Below are 22,454 nucleotides of genomic sequence, written 5' to 3'. Positions count from 1 at the left end.
AACTTGTCAACACCTGGTATCTGTGAGGCATTTTACGAAGTGCTTTCAAGCTATCTCATTAGAGCTGTACAATAAGACTATTAATGAAACAGAATGGCAATATGAAGGACCTTTCAATAGATGAGGAAACAAAGCTAACAGTTATAAAATTTGGACTGAAATCCAGGAATCTACCCCTAGTCCAGAGCTCTACTACAGAGGTTTGCTAAAAAACTGAGAACTTCAAAAACCACCCCCTTCATCACACTGGGGCCCCTGAGAAAGCCCTTTAATTTTTAACAGCCTGCCAGCTGCTGGCACAGGCTTTCTTACTCTAACCTCAGAATGAAAATCTGAATAAAGCCACTCACGTTAATTAGGAGGGCTAGAATTATACCAACTCTCTATGGTAATAATTGGGTGCCTCATGGGTAATCAAATAAAACATGCCATAAAAAATGAAATTTATCTGGCAAAACTAATGAAAGAAAGGAAGTGAGGGATGAGAGAAGTGAATAGTATGAATATGTAGATTTCTTATGTTTCACAATGGAGATTTAATACACACTGCTGATGATGGCATATCAAGTGGAATCATATTCTTTAAATAAATAAGCATGATGGAACTAATAACAATAATCATAAGCAACTTTAAAAAATGAATGATAGAGGAGTATAAAAAGATGAAAAAGTGGGTTGTTAATGTAAATTAGTTTCTATTAGGAAGTAAATAGATAATATTCAAAAAGGATAGAATTTTGATTACCATGAGCTACATATGTAATCACTAGTAGAAAAAGACTATAAACTTTCTTGCTTAAAGAAAAATACACTCAATGGAAAGCAAAGGAAATATAGAAAATATGGTAATATGTTTAGAGAAATACAATAATACAAAAATCAAGATGGAAGAACTAAGACAGTAATTGTCATATCAATATTTATAAATAGGTTAATCTTACCAACTAAAAAAAAGGACCCTTGGGTTGGATCACAAAGTAAAATTCATTTATGTGCTGCACACAAGAACACACCAAAAAATGAACTCCAAAAGTTTAAAGTAGAAAACAGGCAGAAATATATGAAGAAAATTCAAATAAAAAGGATATAAGGTTTGCAATATTCAGCAGACAAGAACAAAAGCAAGCATGACATTAAAGGAGATAACCTCTATAATGAAAAAGATTAGAATCTAAAATAAGGATTCAACATCTATAACATTCCTACATCAAATAGGACAATACCAATAATCATAATGCAAAGCCACAAAGTATAAAAAAAAGCATAGTAATTAAGCAAAATTTAATTCTCTCTCAGTCTATGATAGATCAAGTAGCCAAAAAAAATTTAATTAATAAATAATAGGCAAAGACAGACAAGACACAAATAACATAACAACAATGAATCTAAGCACCACTTATTGAATTCTATACAAAGGAAGCAGAAAGTGCACATTCAAGTATTTATGAAATATTGATATAAATTAACTATTGAAATGTAAAAATATTCAGTAAATCTCAAAGAGTAGAAATAGTAAAGAAGACATTCTCTAAACACAATGTAATAAAACTGGAAATTAATAACATAACTCAAGGGAGTAGGCACATTATAGTCAAACTTCTGAAAACTAAAGATAAAGGTAACATTTGAAAGCAGCTAGAGAATATACAGAGGAATGGTAGTTCAAATAACTGTGAACTTCTTTTCAAAAATTATGGAGGCCAGAAGACAATTGAACAACATCTTGAAAATGCTGAAAGAAATAAATGTCAAGTCTGAATTTTCTAGCTAGAGAAAATATTCTTTAAGAATAAAGGCTAAATAAAGATTTCCCGTTTCCAAAAAAAAAAAAGAAAGAAAGAAAATAAGAAATTTTATTACCGTGGATTACACTACAAACAATGCTAAAAAGTGATTTTTCATGTGTAAGGAAAATGATATCGAAGAGAAACTCAAATTTCCTGGAACAAATGAAGAGCATCAGAAATGAAAACGTGTATAAATAGAAAAGACAATTTTGTATCCTAATTTCTTTGAAATGCATATGATTTCTTAAAGCAAAATTTAAAATGTTATACTTTGGGGGTTGAAATGCACATAAAAATAATATGCATGAGAACTGCAACATAAAATGTAGTGAGAAGGGATATAAATGGAAGACAAAGAAATAAAAAATAGAAGGGGGAAACAGAAAACAAGTTAAGGTAGCTTTATCTTCAATCATATCAAAATTACATAAAATGTGAAGGAACTAAACACTTCAATTAAAAGGCAGAGATCATCAGAACAGATTAAAAGTATGACCCAATTATGTGATCTCAACAAGAAAAGCACTTACAATACAAAAGAGAAAGAAAATGGATGAAAAAACAAATACTATGCAAAAATATGCATAAAAATGATGGAGTGGCTATAATGAGATATAAAATAGAATTTTAGACATAGAATATTGCCAGAGATAAAGAGTAACATTTCATAATGAAAACAGGTTCACTTCATCAAAAAGACATACCAATCATAGATGTGTATGAATCTAACACAGATTCTCAAAATACTTGAAGCAAAAAATAATAAAATTAAAGAGACAAGAGAAACTCACACAAGAACAGCAGCTTTTAACACTCCTCTCTCAGTAACTGGTTTAAAAAAAAAAAACTAGACAAAAATCAGTAAAAATATAAATAATCTAAACAACACTATCAAACACAATGAACTAACTGATCTATAGAAGACCACACACAAAATTCTTTTCAAATGCACGATACATTCACAAAAATATACTATATAGTTTAGTCAATAAAACAAGTCTCAATACATTTGCAAGGATTAAAATCAAAGACAGTATGTTCTCTAAAATAAAATTCAATAATATTAAAATACCTAGGAAAACTCAAAATATTTGGAAATTTGCTAACATAACTTCCAAAGTGACCATGGGTCAAAAAGAAGAAATCACAAGAAAAATTAGAAAATATTTCTAACTGAATGATAGTAATATAAGGACTACTTACTAAAATATGTGAGATGTAGCGAAAGCTTAGAAGGAAATTTATGGATTTAAATGCTCACATCAGAAAAGAAGAAAGGCCTAAAATTAATGCTCTTGGGTTCCAAATTAAGAAGTTAAAAAAAGAAAAAATAAACCAAAAGTAAGTAGAAGAAAAAAGAAAGAAAATAGTAGAAATCAATTAGATAGAAATCAGACAATCATGAAATTGGCAAAGTGAAAAGCATGTTCTTGTTAAAAGCATCAAAATCAATAGATTCATCAACAGAAAAAAAGAGAGAGAGAATGCAGATCACCAATATCAGGAAAGAAGACATTAAAGGGATAATAATGGAATAATAACTTTATGTTTTTAGATAAAAGATCTTCAACCACAAATTCCTTGAAAAATACAATTTACCAAAATTAACACAGAAGAGAAAGATATGAGTAACTCAATATTTATAAAAGAAATTAACTTTATTATCTAAAACTATGCCACAAAGAAATCTCAGGCCCAGAAAATTTCCCTTGTAAATTCTATCAAACATTCAAGGAAGAGAGAACACCACTTATACACAAAATCTTTTAGAAAATAAAAGAGAAGAGAACATTTTCCAACTTGTTTTAGGAGGCCAGCATAACCCAAATACCTGACAAAGATATTACAAAAGAATGAAAATAATAGACTAATATCCTCATGAACACAAAACTCCTTAATGAAATATTAGCAAACTGAATTCAACAGTATATAGAAAGGATAACACACCATGACTAAATGTGTTTATCTTAAGACTGAATGGTTGATTGAATATTTGAAAATCCTATTAACAACAGAATTTTTTTTAATTAGGCAAGCTGGTGGAAAAATAAATATGCATAAATAAACAAATTCTTTTAAAAAGAAGATTAATTAGAGGGGAGTAACTCTACTAGATATTAAAATGGCAATAAAATGTTATAATAATTAAAACAATTTTGCACTCTAATAAACAGATAAATGGAATGGGTAATTCAGAAATAAATAGAAGTACACACGGTAAAATATATATTGATAAAGGAGAGTACTGAATAAATGATGTTGAGAAATCTAGCCTGCCATCTGGATAGAAAAATAAAGCTGATTGCTTATCTTTTTCCTTACTTCAGGTAAATTCCAGATGAAACATAAATTTAATAATTTTTGAATAAAATTATTAAAAAACTAGAAGAAAACTTGGAAATATATTTTATAATTTCAGTTTGGAGAAAACCTCTCTCAAAAAAAATAAATAAAGAAATAAACTTAGAAGTCTTAAAAGACTGATACATTTGACAACCTAAAACTCAAAGAAAGTAAAAAATAGCATTATAAAGTTAAAAAAGATATGACAAATGGGAAAAAATATTCACAATATATATGGCAGAAACAGGACCAAGTTCTTTCATACATAAAGATCTCTTATAAATCAATAAGAAAAAATCAATATCTCAGTAGAAAAAATCATGTGGTATAGTCAAAAATAGGCAGTTCACAGAAAGATAAAATTATTTTGTAACATAAGAAAAACACCCTCAGCTTCCTTCAAATTCTAGCGATGGAATTAAAACAAAAATATTTTTCTTTATCTCCCTGGCAAAGATCAAGAGTTTCACAAAACACAATCTTGGTAAGAGTGCATGAAAAAGGATATTCATACTTCATGGGAGCATAACCTGGAAGGCAATTTGGCAGTATCTATGAGTTAAAATTCACATGACTTTTGACCTAATATTTCCACTTGCAGAAATTTACATTACAGACACACTTGCACATTTATGCAAAGTCCTATAAACAAGGATATTTATAGCAGTTTTGTTTGTAGTAGAAGAGGTTAAAATAAATATTCATTAATGAGAGGCTAGATGAATAGACTTGAATGGTATATTCTGCACAACTAAAAAGACTGAAGTTAATCTTTCCATGATTATGTAATAAACTCTCCAAGGTACATCTTTGGGTAAAATAGCTTGAGGCAGGGCATTTTATGGTATGTGTACCCACTGTAAAATAATTTATGATAAATGTGTGCATCAATATGTATTACAAATACATATAAACACACATACATACATCCAAAGACATTTTTATCCTTATGTGTTTACAGACTATTTCTTAAACAAAACAAAACAAAACAAAAAAACCCAAAACACATGAAACGTCCATCACCTATGGAGATAATGCTAGGAAACTGAAAGTCTGGGCTAGTAGAGATATCCTGACAGTAAATAACTTTTTGCAATGTTTAAACATATATTTACCATGTGCCTATATTATTGAAAAACCCACCATTTCAAAAATCAGTGAACTAAATCAGTCGTTTCTAACATCCATGAAAAGAGCAAATAAAAAACAGGTCTTTGATATGATATGCCTTATGAAAGAAAAACCAATCACTTGATCAACCTATGCTTTTTTCAGTATTTTAGAAAGATTTTTCAGCCAGGTGCTTAAAGAACAACGACAACAACAAAAGGTACCTGCCCTCAAAGAGCTCACAGTTCCATGGGAAGAGTTCACATTCAGAGGTTCAAAGGAAGACAGCTGTCCTTCTGGCTTAGATTTAAAATGTTGAGGAAAGTCAGTTCCTTCTGAGACCATAACAAGAGTTTACTCAGTTCAGCAGCCCTCCTCTATAGACCTCACCAGGTCTCTTGGTAACTGTCAACATCTCGAAAAGTGAGTTGATGTACCCTCCTCCCCTAAGCTTCCAGGGAAGATCCCAAAGAGACTCCTTTCAAGAAGAGCTATTAGCCATCATGGGTTCTGTCCGTAGCTTTATAGAATAATTTCAATTCCCAAAGGCATTACAGTTTTCCCACCTTCATTCCTTTGGTTGCTCTCTTCTTTCTGCTTGGAATGTTCTTAAGCTTTTGCTCTTCTTTGGCTGACTCCTACCCCATGTCAGATATTGGCTCAAATGCTTCACCAGGAAAGCTTCTCTGATCTCTGCCACATGAATTAGGTTAAGAACATTTCCTCCTTGTCCCCCCAGCTCTTTCCACTTTATATTCAACCATTCACTTGTCAGGTACCCATATTAACATACAAATGTATTTTAAATTGTATCCCTCGTGTCTGACATAGAGTAGAAACTCAAGGATTGTTTGATGAATTCGACTACAGCTTCACTGCTCTCCCCTGGGTTCTCCCAGCTTGCAGTACTGAGCTGCACTTTGTGGTTGTTTTCCCTGCATGCCCCACCCCCACTGCACCGCTTTCCCAAGTCAAAGACATCACACTCACTTGTCCAGTGACATCGCAGGGAAGGAAAAGTTGCCCAGGCAGATGCGATAGACAGCACTCAGGGGAATCCGTTGCAACTGCACACAGCTGAGCATGATAAAGTCATATTTGCAGATCAAAAGAGTCTTGTCTGTGACCAGCAAAATCTTCTCCTTCTCATTGTTCCAGTGGTCTATCCTGAAAAAAACACCACAGACAAGAAAAGTCCATGGCATAATCTTTCCAAGTTGAAATTGATGGCATTCACTGAAATATTTCTAGTAACACAGAAAATGATGAGGTATGATCACCTCAGAAGAAAGAAGAGCTGAAGAATGCCATTCCCTCTCTCTCTTTCTGGCCCCACGACCAAGTGAGGAGGGAAGTGGAGGATCACAGGGAAAGGTTTTATGGCCACAGAGCTCAGACATGATTACCTTTGACAGGATCCATTAGAGGAACGGCAAGATTGTATCATGTTGGCAGTCAACTGATCCATGCTCCTCCACGTCTTCCCAGTACTCTAGAAAACCTCCATGGAGCACATCTTCCTCAAAGGACACCAAAAATAATCTTTGTTCTAACTCAATCTGGATGACTCACTAAGCATTATTTGATGCTAATCTCCAAAGCTCACAGTGCTGACTGAAGGTAAAATGGAGACTTGAATATAGGTCCACTGAGCCCCACCTAAGCTATCACTATTTCAAGCTCATTCTATCATTTTCTTGTGGTAGAAATACAGTGAAACAAGTGAAGTGGGATTCTTCTGAGCCAAAGACAAAGAAGATACTAGATAAGTGTTTACTGAACTGATTTGCTTCAGAGATGAAAGCCTTTCAGGGTACGCATGAAATATTCTGAGAGTTAAGAATCTCTCCAACAGAGAGAACAGGAAGGAATCAAAGGAAGGCTTCTGGTTAAAAAATGTGAGCATGGGCTGAAATTCCTCTCACCCACAACACTTTTTCTATCGGCTACAGCCTTTGTATATAGCACTGCATGACTTATAACTGTTTCAGTACATGTTTTGTCTTCCCTAAGAGACAGAAAAGAATGATTTGTGACTGATTTATATCTGAATCCCCACTACATAGAATCAATCTAAGTTACAGATTAGGACTGGGAACCCTGCTCCCATCCATTCTCACACAGTACCCACAGTGCTGTTCTCAAAATACAAAAGGAATAATGTTATTCCCCTGTTCACTTTATAAAATGGCATACTTTTGATTTCAGGACCAAATCCAAGTTACCTAACATGGACTACAGGTCCCTGTATGGTCTGGCCTCTGCCCAGCATCATCTCGCAGCAGGCTGAGAAAACTTGTCCAAGCCATGGTTCAAATGCCTCCTTCAAAGAAGATTTCTTAAACTCGTAGGTAAACTTGTCCCCCTATTACATTTTCTCTAAGATCATGACCCTTTTTCATTTTCAGCACTTACCATAGTTTGTAAGAAAGAACAGTATGTAAAATATTTAGTAACTGGTACCACGCGAACGCTGACGAATCAGAATGGACACCAAATTATAGAGGGTAGGGCGATGCCAGTGAGTATGGTGTGAGCATCATTCCTGCGTGTGTGCGGGTGTGTGTGTGTGTACGCACGCCCGCGCTCCATGAGGGCAGAGACTATGCCTGCGGGACTATTTACTCTGTTCCTGTCAAATATCCTGAACTAAATAAATATCTGTTGAGTGCATAAATGAGTGCCAGTCATAAGCATTTTGGAGGCCTTTGGGCTGGATGAGTGTGGCAGTGAAAACTTCCAGCTCTACCAATGACTAACTCTATAAGAGTGGACACTCAGCCTGTCTGTAGCTTATGTTCCTTATCTGTGAAATGGAGACAGTACTCATCTCATAAGTTTGGGGAGAGGATTAAGCAACGCGATTCTCTATCGGTGGTTTATAAATAAGCTGTTATTATCATTGGCAGGGACCTAAGTGACTAAGTGACCTTGGGTAACCCCCAGTATATGCCATTCCTCAATGAAGGACAAAGACAGAGAGGCAAGACTAAATTAGACGTTTAATCGACAGGAGGAGGAACAAGAGGAGACGTGAAGGAGAGAAAGGGGGAGATGAAGGAGGACGAAATAGGGAGAAACAGTAGGAGGCAAAGAAAGATGAGATCATGGCCTTATTATATGCCAGCCATTATGCATGTACAAGTAGTAGCTCTACATCTCCCCACCACACTTTGAAGAAGGTCACATCAAAAGTCACTCAGCTAGAATATGGTAGTAGAGTTAAAGATACAGAGTCAAGAGATCTGGTTTAAATCTTGGTCCTATGGTTTCCATCCACCTCAACAATGCTGCAATACTCAACTTCTACTCCACCAAGAGGAGAGAATTCTTGATAATCTGTTTCACACTTTAAGTCTTAGTCAGAAAGAGATGAGGATTCTGAAATGTTTATCAGATATCTACATAAATTTCTCTAAATAGATTGTATCTACTTAGCAGCAAGTTTTAAGCTGCTGCCTAATAAACCAGACTTGTTTTTAGTCTAAAAAATCCTCAGATTTTGGTTGAATGGTTTTACTGAAAATGTCAGCACTCCATAATGAGATTTATTTTAAAAGGTAAAGATGGATTCAAGAAAAAAAAAAAAGAATTCTTTTTAGGAACAGAGTGCTCTGCTGTGACACAGACTGCATAATTTACATGTCGGGAAAGTCTGAATCCAAGTAAACACACAGGCTTATAAATAGTTTGGGGCCACCATCTCTAGCTTCTGGGTGGTAAATTTATTTATTTAGACTTCAATCACAGCTTTTTGCCCCAAAGAACCCTTGGAGAAAACACTGAATTTTATATTCCTAATATTAATATAATTTAAGTTTGGCGGTAATATTCAGAACAAATATAGGAGTCGGAATAACAATAACATATCGTGTTTGTGCAGTTCACAGAGGTTCACAAAGCCCTTGAATATCAATATTTTTGTTTAGTCCTCCCAACAATCTTTTGGATGAAAAGCTATTGGCTTCATTTTAAAGACGAGAAACTAAGGTCCAGAGACCCTTAAAATGATTTGCCCAGTGCTTTACACCCAGCAAGCCATAGTTCAAGGACCTGAAATAAGTGTGGAGACAGCAAATCCAGGCATAGTGCTGTGTTTCTCCATGGGGCCATTCACCCACAGAGGATGCTCCAGTGTGGTGTGCAAGTGTGATTAAGAGCCATCTCTGGAAGGAGCTGATATGATGATCTATGCCACCCCTGGAATTGTTCTCTCTGGGAAACCTCTCCCCCAAAACAGCATCTATGACGGTCCCCTCCAAACTTTTACCTCTTCCAGTGTTCCCTATCTTGGAGGAAAAGCCTCCATCCATCCAGTTATGTACACTAGAGACTTAGGAATCTTTCTGGACTCATCCTATTTCCTCACCTTACATGCCAAGTCCTAAACATTCTACTCCCCAAACATCTCTCAGAATCGTCCGCTTCTCTCCATCCTAATCCAGTCTTCCCACATCTCCTGCCTGGACCATTGCAGTCTTCTTCTCGGTGGGCTTGGGCTGTCAGCCACCTGAACCTGGTTTATCTACATTTACTTTAGTTCCCTCCCAGCCGTGTCATGATAAGGCAATAAGGTAGACCTTTTTAAAAACAAATCTGGCCTTTACCTCCCAACTCTGTCTTCAAACACCTCAACAATTCCCCATAGCTCGTATGAGAAATGCTAAAAATTTTTCACCTGGTCTAAGAGGCTCTGCAGTGTCGGGCCTTCCTTATTTCTTCAACAACATTTCAGGCCACCCCTCTGCATTCCCTTCTTGATCTTCTTTCCATTTCTTGGACTCACCACGCCCACTCCTACTGAAGGGACTTTGCCCATGCTGTTCCCTTTGCCAGCCATGTCCTTCCTGATCTTCTTTACCTGCTTAACTCTTACAGTGCTAAGCTCGATCACTCCTTACTCTGGCAAGCTTTCCCAGACCTCTGTGACTACGTCTCTTCTAATATGTACTTCCATAGAACTGCACATCTCTCCTTCACAGCACTTATCCCAGGTGCAATTTTATAGTTATGTTTATGATCGCCAAATTAATGTCAGTCTCCTCTCCTATACTGTGAACATCGCAAAGACAGAGTCCGTTCTTAGCACTGTGTCTCCCAGGCAGTAGGTGTTCAAAAAATATTTCTGAAATGAATTAGTGAGGAATTAACAATTCTTGTGCAGTGCAACCTGTATGCTTTGTCTCATGCTGCTTGAAGAATCCTCTCCTTGGATTTACGCATTGAAATACTCCCTCATAAAATAAAGCATTTTCAAAATAAAAAAAAAAAAAAAAAGCAGTAACATTGGGAAAATGTTCATACCAAAAGAGTGAGAAAAATCAGGATATAAAATGGTACCTTCAGTGTACTTCCAATTTTGTAACAACAACAACAACAACAAAATATGTAGATCAAAATGTTAGCCCTGTAGAGCCACTATAGAAAACAGTATGGAGGTTCCTTAAAAAACTAAAAATAGAAGTATCATATGACCCAATAATCCCACTACTGGGCACATACCCTGAGAAAACCATAATGCATGTACCACAATGTTCTTTGGGAAGGTGACAGTCACTTAAAAGAAGAGGCACAATGAAGAGCAACCAAATGTAAAAGATAAACTTTCAATATGATTATGTTAAGGTGAAATATATTATTAGTACTAAGTGTATTATTTTTGCCCAGAACAAGGTTTTTAATATGATTTTTTTTTAATTTTACTGAAAAGTCACTATAACACCTGAAAATAAATTTTCTTTAAATAAAAAAAAATAGCAGCACTATTTACAATAGCCAGGACATGGAATCAACTTAAATGCCCATCAACAGATGAATGGATAAAGAAGATGTGGCATATACATACAATGGAATATTACTCAGCCATAAAAAGGAATGAAACTGAGTTATTTGTAGTGAGGTGGATGGACCTAGAGTCTGTCACACAGAGTGAAGTAAGCCAGAAAGAGAAAAACAAACACCGTATGCTAACGCATATATACGGATTCAAAAAAAAAAATGGTACTGATGAACCCAGCGGCAAGGCAAGAATAAAGATGCAGACGTAGAGAAAGGATTTGAGAACATGGTGGGGGAGGGATGGGAAGCTGGGATGAAGTGAGAGAGTATCACTGACATATATACACTACCAAATGTAAAACAGATAGCTAGTGGCAAGCTGCTGCATAGCACAGGGAGATCAATTCAGTGATGGGTGATGACCTAGAGGGGTGGGACAGGGAGGGTGGGAGGGATGCTCAAGAGGGAGGGGATATGGGGATATATGTATAAATACAGCTGATTCACTTTGTTGTACAGCAGAAACTGGCACAACAGTGAAAAGTAATTATACTCCAATAAAGATCTGGCAAAAAAATGTTATCTCTGATTATTTCTGAGTGGTGGGATTCTGAGTAACTTTCACTTCTTCTCATGCTTTTCTTAGCCAACGTTTACTTTTTTATAGTAAACTTTCTACTGCTATGATAAAAGAGATAGTTCTTTAAATTTTTATTGAAATATAGTTGATTCACAATGTTATGCTAGTTTCAGGTATACAGCAAAGTGATTCAGCCATCCACACACACACACAAACACACACACACATACACACACATACACATATTTATTCTTCTTTTACGTTCTCCTCCTTCACAGGTTACCGCAAGATATTCCCTGCACCACACAGCAGGTCCCCCTTGGCTATTCATTTCAGGTATAGTAGTGTGTATATTTTAATCCCAAACTCCTCATTTATCCCCTTCCCACCACCCTCTTTGGTAACCGTAAGTTTGTTTTCTATGTCTGTGAGTCTATTTCTGTTTGATAAATAAGTTCATTTGCATCTTTTTAGATTCCATATATAAGTGATGTCATATGATATTTGTCTTTCTCTGTCTGGCTTGCTTAATATGATCATTTCTAGGTCCATCCATGTTGCTGCAAATGGCATGATTTCATCCTTTTTTATGGCTGAGTAATATTAAAAGAGATATTTTTAAATAAAAAAATCACCTATCCTTCAAGTTCCCAGCTTCAGTGCTATCTGCTTAATGTCCCCTTCACCTCACCTCCCTCACCCCCAAACAGATACCATCTCTCTTTCCTTTAAATACACACAGCCTTTACCAACGCTTCAGTTGTGGCCTTAGTCACAATTTTCTGTACTTGTCCTTCCGTTCTCCCCACACTTGATGGGAGACCTTCTGCTGTAGAAACAGCAACTGAGCCCTATCTGGGTCCCCTCACTGTGCCCAGCACAGAGCCAAAGAGAGAGCAAGGTCTTAGCAAATGAGCAGAGCATAGAGTGAAAAATTAGAATCATAAGAGTCATCCCCTCAGTGATGACAGCCTGTCTCTCCTGGCAGAGAATTTCCCACATCCTCCCACCACTACCATTCCTCAGCACTAGCTGCATTTCCCCCTTTGATGGGAAAGAGGCCTAGAGCTCCTACTGGAAACAGAACCTAGCTGCTCCTGGAGATTTGCAGTTTCCTGGGACTACAACAGTTTGGCCAGTAGAGGGCAACAGCGAACCAGCAATGACAGGCGGGACCCATTCGAGCAAGTTTTCCGGACCCCCCAACCCAGTTACTCAAACCATCCCAGAAGCCTTGCCAGTGGCCTCAGCCCTACACCTAACAATACTCTCAGTTGCTCTTTTAAGGCTGTGTCAAGTCAATTTGTGGTTTGGAAATGATTTTTCTCCCCAGAATATTCTAATATTTTTCTCCCAAATATGCACGCGCGCGCGCGCGCGCGCACACACACACACACACACACACACACACACACACACACACTCAGTAAGACATCTTCCCTGATGTGGAATAGAGTGATTATACCTGATTTACAAATCAATCTTCTTTCCTTTGCGCCTCTAGCCTCTTAGCATAACCAGCCCTTGAAAGAGGAAGACAGTATCTTGGCTAGCCAGGAATCAGCAACTCAGGAGGAAAACACTGAATCATTCATTCCACACATATTCCCAGAGCACCCACCGGGTTCCAGGCCCTGAAGAGAATCCAGTTTGGGTTTGCTGTTTAAACACAAACAGATGAAAAATGCATGGCATTGAAGCAAAGCAATTTCCCTCCCCCTGGGTTAAGTGAAGTCTTACAAAACCTTTAGCTAAATAAGCCACATGCAATTCTTTCAATCATTTGGTTACTTTCTCCCCGGGCCTCTCCAATTTGTTTAAAATAGGGGACCCTCCAAGTAAACACAGTATTCTAATAAAAGCCCGATGTCCACAAACCTTCCCTGTTCCCATCCCCTGATTTGAGTTCCTGTGGTTCATTTTTTTCCCACTACCCCACGCAGCCAGCCATGTACCTGGCCCTGTGCTTAGCTACTGGGAATACTGAGGAAAGCATTCAACTCTTAAGGAAGAGTTAATGGGTGTGATGAGACTGAATAAAGAGAGCACAAGTCCACAGATTGTGGTGTCTGGATTCCCAACCCATTGCCCACAGGGCTGCGGAAAAGGAGCACCAGGCATCTATTTGATGCCCTTAAAGAAGACTCTCTTATCGCCTTTTCATTTCCTGCTGTTTGGTGACCATCTCAGTGTTGGAAAAGCACAAGTTGCAAAGTACAGATGACTCTCTGGAGGTACACAAAAAAAGGTCTCAGGAATATTTTTTCATTTCTCCAACACATCTTTAACATGTACCACTACAGGGCAAAGTGTCCCCATAAAATATGCATAGGATGTACCTGGAAGCACCCATTTTTGTATCCACAGAGACTATTTTTTGCCTGAATAAGAGAACTCCTACCAGGAAATTTCATATTGCCGCAGTTGAGTGTAGAAAAAAAGAATGGTTCATTTTTCCCCTGGAAAAGAAAGTCGCCAGATGGGATCTACCATGTATGAAACAGCAAGGAAGCCAGTGTAACCAAAGCAAAAGGAACAAGGAGGAGAGTGGACGGAGGTTTAAGCAGAAGCCATGCCATATGCTGAAATAACCACAATTTCTTTGCATTTTGTGAATGTTCTCACATTAGAAGATTATTATCCCCACTTTACAAATGGAGGAAACAAGTCTCAATAAGGTGACATGCATCTAGTACCAATGACAGCGCCAAGGTGAGAATCCAGTGCTTCTGATCCCCCCAACCCAAGACATATGCATTCCATCTAGCTGCTTCTCCCACTTCTCTTCCCTACGCAGCAGGCAACTGTGCTCCCCCTACCACAGTACCATCAGTAAGAGGATATTTTAAAAGCTACACAAAAAAAGAGGACTCTGGGCACACCCCATCCTTCTCTCTTTCCCACAAAATGACTGAAGGGCTGTTGAATAGCTTCATCCTCCAGGGCACGCCAGGCTCTAACAGGAGGCCCACCCCCTGAGGGGTTCTCTCCTCCCCTCCTCCCCGGAATTCACTTCAGGGGATTCACTTGATCGGAAGTCAAAGAAGCTGGCAGGAGAACAAGGACTAATTTTCAGGAGGCAGCAGAAAGGGAAGAGCAGAGGGACAAGATACAACAAATGCTCACATCTTGCCACCTCCATTGTTTTATTCTTTTAAGTGGGAGAGAGATTTGCTTACTGTACTGTGTTAGTTACATCTCCTTGGGTACAGGGGACACAGCCCACATCAGGCAAGTCCAAGAAGAGGAGATGTGTTATAAAAATACTCTGAGGAATCCCACAGAAATCCAAGATCAGGAACCATAGCACAGTTGGGATTTAGGAAACCTGGAAAGTCACAAGGAATGAAATTTACTCCCTCAGGGACTGTGTCTCTCACTATGTCCATGTATCCCTCTACACATCTCATCTGTTTCCTCTTGACGGATGTCTCCTTCTGCTTACTGCCAATGTGTGTTCCTCTTTAATTCCACCTTGCCTATGACCTTATTATCTCCTTAGTCCTGACTGTACATGAACTTGCAAAATCTGCTCTCACAGCTAACTGCCCTCTGTAGTCCTAAATCTCCCAATTCAGACTCTCAAAATAGGGGATTCTGTTCGTCCAGATCATTCCTTTGACTTGTCTTTTTGGGTCTCACATCAGCTAACAGATTAGCCCTCATTTGTCCTATCAGCTCTGGCCAGGAGCTGAAGTTATACAGTAGAAAATAGGCATTGCGGGTGAGAAACACTTTATGCTTCTTTTTTAGAACTGTTTTAACTATTCTTTTTGTCTTTCCATAAAAATTTTAGCATAGTCTTGTCCATACCTACAAAAATCTTGCTGAGATTGAAAGGAATTATGTTAAACCTGTATGTGAAACTTGTGGAGAATTGATGTCTTTACTGTATGGATTCTTCCAGTCTATGAACATGGTATTTAGATCTTTGCTTCTTTCATCAGCAGTTTGTAGCTTTCACTGCGTAAGTCTTACACATATTTTGTTAGATTTACACTTAAATATTTTTCTTTTTTTGGTTATACATGTTATTGTATTTTTGTTTTCACTTCCTAAATGCTAGTGTATAAAAATATAATTGATTTTTTTAATTTTTTAAAAAATTTTTATTGAAAGGATTTCTGTGTGTTGATCATGTACTCTGAAAGCTTGCTAAACACATCTACTAGTTCTGGAAAATATTTGGTAGATTCCTTGGAATTTTCTACATAGACTATGATGCCTTCTACAATTAGGGACAGTTTTTATTCTTTCCTGTTTGACCTGTATGCCTTTTCTTTGCTTTTCTTGCCTTATGCTGGTTAGAACTTCCAGGACTACGTTGAATATCGGTAGTGAGAGTGGACACCTGCCTCATTCCCAATCTTAGAGGGAAAACGTTATCTTTTCCCACTAGCATGATGTCAGTTATAGGTTTTATGTAGATGTTTTTTATCAAATTGAAAAGGTTCCCCTCTATTATTTTTTGAGAGGTTTTGTCATGAATGGGTATGTTGAATTTTGTCAAATATTTTTTCTGCATCCATTCATGTGATCATATGATTTTTCTTCTTTAGCCTATTATGAGCTGTAAAGTGTTCCTTTCTCTTCTATTTTCTGGAAAAGATTATTTAAGTTGGTGTTCATTCTTCTCTAAACATTTAATAGAATATTTCAGTGGAAACATCCGGGCCTAGATATTTCTTTTGGAGGTTTTAATTACAAATTTAGTTTCCTAATTGTTATAAGGCTATTTAAATTACCTACTTCATCTTGGGTGTGTTGTGGTAGTTTGTGTGTATTGAGGAAATGGTTCACTTCATCTAAGTTGTCAGATTTATGTGTAGAGTTGTTAGCTGTAATTCCTTATCTCTCTGTTGTTGTTTGTCGGGTCCGTAGTGATATCTCCTGTTTTATTCCTAATACTTGTAACTTGTGTCTTTTTTTTTTTCTTTTTTGGTCATCCTTGCTAGCAGTTTGTCAATTTTATTGAACTTTTCAGAGAACCAGCATTTTGCTTCTTTAATTTTCCTTGCTGCTTTTGTTTTTTATTAACTTCTACTTTTATCTTTATTATTTCCTTCCTTCTTCTCAGCTTTGGGTTTGTTCTTTTTCTAATTTCTTGAAGCTGAAGTTTCTATTATTGACTTGGGACTTTTCTTCAATTGATTCGAGCACTTTTCCTTTAATGCTATAAATTTCTTTCTCAGGACTGCTTTAGCTGTGTCCCACACACTTTGATATGTTTTATTTTTATTTGGATTCCATTCAATGAACTTTTTAATTCCTCTGAGACTCTCTCTTTGACCTCAGGATTACCTACCCATATTTAGAAGTATGTTGTTTTGTTTCTGAGCATTCAGATATTTTTCTGTTAACTTTCTATTATTGATATCTTGTTTGATTCTATTGTAATCAGAGAACATACCCTGTATGATTTCAATTCTTTTAAATTTGGTGAGGTTTGTTTTGTAGTGCAAGATACGGTGAATCTTGGTACATGTTCTGTGGGTGTTTGAAAAGAACATGTATTCTGCTGTTACTCGGTGAAGTGTTCTATAAATGTTGATTGGGTCCTAGTGCTGTTAAGTTCTCCTAAATCCTTGCTGAATTTCTGCCCGTTTTTTTATATCTTATTGAAAGAATGGTTTTGAAGTCTCCAACTAAAATCATGGATTTGTCTCTTTCTCCTTTCAGTTCTATCAGTTTTATTTCACATATTTTGTGGCTCCATTATTTAGGGCATACATATTTAAGATTTCTCTGTCTTCTTGGATGAAAGGATTGACCCTTTCATCATTATACAATTTCCCTGGTAATTATCTTTGCTCAGAAGTCTACCTTTTTATTAATTCACATAGCACAGCATTTCAGAAGCTACAGCAATTCTTAAACTTGATAGTTCTTTCTATTGAACATACTAGTGGAAGCAGAGGCTATGTTCTCTTCACGTTGAGTACTCTTCTTAGATCCAACCTACTTTCCCTACAGCAGGGCATTTTGGGATAACCTAGGGACCCCACAGAGTGGAGACAATTTCCTCTTTATAAATCAGGCAGCATGTTTATTCATAAGAGACTATAATAGCTGTTTGTATAAAACAGCTGTAATGACCTAAATGTGTTGATAGCCTCAATATTAAGATTGAGGTCTTATTTGTCTTCTTTAAAACACACACACACACACACACACACACACACACACACACACACGTTGGCAGTCCCCTAAATAATCAAGACTAAGTTTAAATTATTGGGCAATTATTTCCAGAATCTATTGCCTTTCTAATAATGTCAACAGCTGATTTAACTCAAGACAGCCATGCCTTTATAGTGGTCATGAAGGAAACATAAAGGCAGTTGTGTGCTATAAATGGTAAACACATTCTAAAATAATAATAATGATGATGTCCTGATTTCATTTCCTTGGTATTAACTATCCTGTCATGACGGATTTCAAGATACCAAGGTGAGGTCCCTGGACCTGGAATTGGAAGAGATGCACCCGGTTGGCCGTCATGAGTGGGAGAGCCGAGCACGCACCACGGTATCAGGTTAAAAAGAGGGGCCAGTGCATGGCAGTGGGAAGTGAGAAGGTTCTGCCAAACTGGGAGCACATATCTTAACTAAAAACATCCAAATTCAAATTTTGAAAAATACTTAGCTGAGTGGAAATGGCTCTTGGATCACCGATTTGTGACTTGAGAAAAAAAATCTGATCCAAGCTCTTTAGCCTAGCGTTCAAAATTCTTGCCTTTCTGGTTTCTTTCTGCCTTTCCAGCTTGTTTCTAGTTCTCTGACTTTTGCTCACTAATCCAGCCACAGTGAACTGTCTGTGGTTCCCTGAGCCTCTCTCAGTCACCCTGCACAGATTCTCCCCTCTTCCTGGGATGTTCTTTCCCATCATATCCTTTTGGAAATTTCTCTTCCTCCCTTAATCCTGGGTATCCCCTTGACCTATGTCAACAAGACAGACACAGTGAGCTCTGCGCTCCCACAGAATCATGTGCAGGATTGTGTATCAGCAAGTATCATACTGTGTTGTGATTTCATTTACACGTCCTCCTTCCCTACCAGGCTGAGAGTTCCTTGAAGATGGAAATTTTGTCTTCCTTGTTTCTATATTTTCATCATTTAGGGCAGAGTCTGGCTTATGTAAGGAGCTCAGTAAAGACATACATAGATGTATAGATGAGTGAATATGATTAATGATAATAATGGTTGTTATTATTATTATTATAAAAGCAAACTCTTAGGTGGCACACACTATGTGGCATGAATTGGTATAAGCATTGTGTGTATATATATATATAAAATAATTTAATTATTAAATTAATATCCCTCTTTACGTACCCATTTTATAAATGATAAAACTGAGGTCCAGAGGATGTAAGAAATTTACATACCAAGGTCACATAGCTAATAAGTGATGGAGCTGGGCATTTGGCTGCATCAGACATTTTTTCACCTCTTGGCTCTTTCCGATTCCTCCTTAATTCATAGCAGTCTTGGGAAAACAAACACTTCCAAGTATGTTTGTGACTGCAGTAACTAAATGCCCTCACTGTCCTATAATTCAGGTTACTCAGGGACCATTAGCTATCTGGATGAGGCTGCTGTCATGGAAGAATTTACAGAGAAAAGCAATGTGTTTAATTAAGTGGTTGTCAAAAACACGCACCCAGCATAAATGGATTTTGGCAACAGAGGTACTTTTGTTACTGCCAGAGTCCTGCCACAGGTCATTAACATCTTGATAGATTTGAGGCACTTTTCAGCCTGAGTACTTTCACCCAAGGATGGAGGAAGTTCTCATTGGGCTTGGAGCTGCTTGGAGGCCCAAGGTAAGAGAGGTAGGACTCAATGGATGGACACTGCTAGTGTCAGTGAAGGGCTTCAAGCAGTAAATGACTCTATCAGAATTAGATGCAAGTCAAGTCCATGATCAGTTCTGAGCCCCTACCACATGCCAGACACTGCACTAAGTACTGGGACATGGGCAGAGACGCGCTTGGACAAAGGTGAATTAGAATCAGGGCCTGACTCAAGGAATTCTTTCCTCACAGTGTGCACATTGAACTATGTTAGGTGGATAAGGTAAGCACAGAGAAGGGAGAGAAGATAATTCTGGTTGAATTAATATGGAAAAGCTTTATGGGCACAGTATCCCTGAAGGACAGGAGAAGCCCGGATGAACAGGAAGGAGAGAAAGCATACCAAACAGAGCACACTGGGTGAGTACAGTCACGAAGCCAAGGCATCATGTCAGGAGCTCTGGGGGAACACCAGGCAGTTCAGTTTGACTGGCAGAATTTGTTAAGGGGCGTAATGGTGAATAAGGCTGGAAAGGGAAGTTCAGTCCACGACATGCAGAGTTTTAAAGACGCAACAGAAGGGTATGTAGGCAGTGAGAATCCACTGATGTGCTCAGAGCATGAGACTGAGAGTGATTGAGACCAAGGCCTCTCAAAGGTTAATCACAGGAATCAACTGGGAATCCTGTGAAAACGCAGACTCAGTTTCAGGATGACTAGGGTGGTTCCTGAGGGTCAGCATCGCTAACAAGCACCAGGTGATGCTGCCGCTGCTGGTTCCAAGACCACACGTTGAGTAGCCAAGTCTAGAATCAATGGAAGTGTGCAAAAATGAGTGGGGCTTGGTAGGAGATACATTTCGGGTTGTTAATTTGCATATTCTATTTATTATTCATGACTAAAAGGTCTAGCACTCCCTGATTCCTCAATTTGTTTGGGTTTCTTTTTTCTGTCTTTATTTTTTTAATTATTAGTAGCAGCATTTTTCATTATGAAATAATTCAGCAATCCTAATTAGACTGTGACAAGATAAAGTAGGACTGACTTTATCCCAGCAACAGCAGCCACCATTCCCTACAGGTAGCTGACTTTTTAGTTGCTTCTGGGGAAAGACTAAATAAAGCCACACGGACAACAAGGCCAGAAAGGTCTGGAGAGGAAAAGAGGAAAAGTTCGAACCTGCCCAACAAATCTCTGTCCTCCTCCCTGCCAACAACAGACAATCAATGAAGAAACCAGACAGAGGCACGAAGATTATTTAACCAATTTAAACTGTGGTGATGGCTGTGTCAGGAGATGAAAAAAATCACAAAAGGCAGCAAGAGCAGAGCAATGAGAAGACAACTGGGCTGGGAGAGAGGTCCCATGAAGTCAAGCCCTCCTGTGACCCTTAATAAGTGGTTGCCCTTAGATAGGTCATTTAATCTCTGGGTTTCTTCATCCATAAAATAAAGCCCGTAGTTCCTCCTTACCTTCTCCCCTGGGTCTGTTTGAGGATCAAATGTGGGCACAGGTGTGAAAGTGAACACAGGCATCGCCTTGGGGATCAGTGAACGCCAGCGGTCCCCTGTGCCTAGGAAATGGTTCCCAGTCTCCTGTGCTTCAACGCTGCTTTGCTCCAGGATGCCTTTCTTTTTATTTAAACATCTAGGATAGTTCTCTCTTCTGGGAAATCATTGTAAATTAAGCAGAGATGTCCTGCACACTTCCACGTACCCCACCAAGCCCAAGAAACAGAATTCTGAGTTTAGCCATCGGGTTACAACCTGATAAGGAGCGCACATGGAATCTGGGCTCAGTAGCAAAAGGGTCATTTTAGCAAAAGTCATGGCAGCATAATGCATTGGAGCCTTATCTCTGCCGCTTTAGAGCTGTGTTATTCTTTTTTTTTAATTTTTATTGAAATATGGTTGGTTTATAATGTGTTAGTTTCAGGTGTATAGTAAAGTAATTCAGTTATATATATATTCTTTTTTTACATTCACTTCCATTATAGCTTATTACAAGGTATTGAGTATAGTTCCATGTGCTATGCAGCAGGTCTTTTTTGTTTATTTATTTTCTATGTGTTACGCTTCTGAGCCTTGATTTCCTTATCTGCAAACTGGAGGTGATGTTTCCTACCTCAGACAATTGCTACTAAGACTGAATTTAATGAAGAAGAGTAATTTTTAAACTATAAAGTGCTATAGAAATATTACCTTTTTATCAAAAAATAAATGGAGATTGCCTTATATATTTTCATTTCCCTTTCCAACTGTGGAAAGTTACTCTGGCCCACTAGTAAATATCCCTTTCTTGGTGCTTCAATTTTAAGAGAATAATATAAACCTTTACATTTGTGTAGCCATTGACCGCTTAAAAGTAATTGTCTAATACTTTACAAAAACTACATGATAACTGAGAAAAAAAAGAGGAAAAATCTAAGAAAAATTCCATTTAGAGATTACCAAAATTATATAAATTATACCAACATAATGGCAAATGCATGGAAAGCACTTATCACAAGGTAAAATTTAAGTGCTCAATAAATGTTATCTATTAATATTATAACAATCTTTGACAAAAATGCATGGAGAGAAGCTGGAATGATATATACCAAAACTTAACAGTAGCTGTGCTTCTTTCAAGAGCAGTGGATTTCTAATGGATTAAAGACTATTAAAAAAAAAAGACTATATTAAAATAAACTCACTAATTAAAAAAAATGGAAAGCCCACTCAAGTTCACCTAGCTACACTAATAATAAGTAGCAGAGCCAGGAATCAAACCCAAGTCTTCTAATTCCAAATTCAGGATTCTTCCTATGACACCAGGCTGCTCCCTTGACTTCACTTTCATTCTACTGTCTATATGTCCAGCATAGTTAGTTAGTTGGATTTCAACAAAGTCCAAGGATATAAACCTAGGTGGATTTCGGGAGAGGTAGGCAATGAAACATGCTGAAAGTATTTTCCATGAAGATTAAGGGCAAGAGTTACTTGATCCCAGACACTAGAGGCAAGTCTTCTGGTTCAGGAATAAGAGGAATAAGAACAACAACCCCCCCCCCCCCAACCAC

At 37.6% G+C, this 22,454-nt stretch overlaps 1 protein-coding gene across 3 annotated transcripts in view; it reads right to left on the bottom strand.

Annotated features, from left to right (window-relative positions):
• Positions 1–22,454, bottom strand: part of TPRG1 (tumor protein p63 regulated 1) — a 144,520-nt gene that overhangs the window by 76,590 nt on the left and 45,476 nt on the right. For 2 of the 3 annotated variants that reach the window (XM_057738126.1, XM_057738127.1), the window contains exon 4: positions 6,231–6,407. The exons of the other annotated variant lie outside the window; for it this stretch is intronic. In XM_057738126.1, the coding sequence (XP_057594109.1) occupies positions 6,231–6,407 (177 nt within the window). The remainder of the gene's footprint in view (positions 1–6,230; positions 6,408–22,454) is intronic. 3 annotated transcript variants of the gene reach the window in all.

The sequence above is a fragment of the Hippopotamus amphibius genome, chromosome 6 (genome assembly GCF_030028045.1).
Source record: "Hippopotamus amphibius kiboko isolate mHipAmp2 chromosome 6, mHipAmp2.hap2, whole genome shotgun sequence".
Classification (NCBI taxonomy): Eukaryota; Metazoa; Chordata; class Mammalia; order Artiodactyla; family Hippopotamidae; genus Hippopotamus; species Hippopotamus amphibius.
Note: the sequence above shows the minus strand (reverse complement) of the source record. Positions and strands in the feature narration are given on the sequence as shown.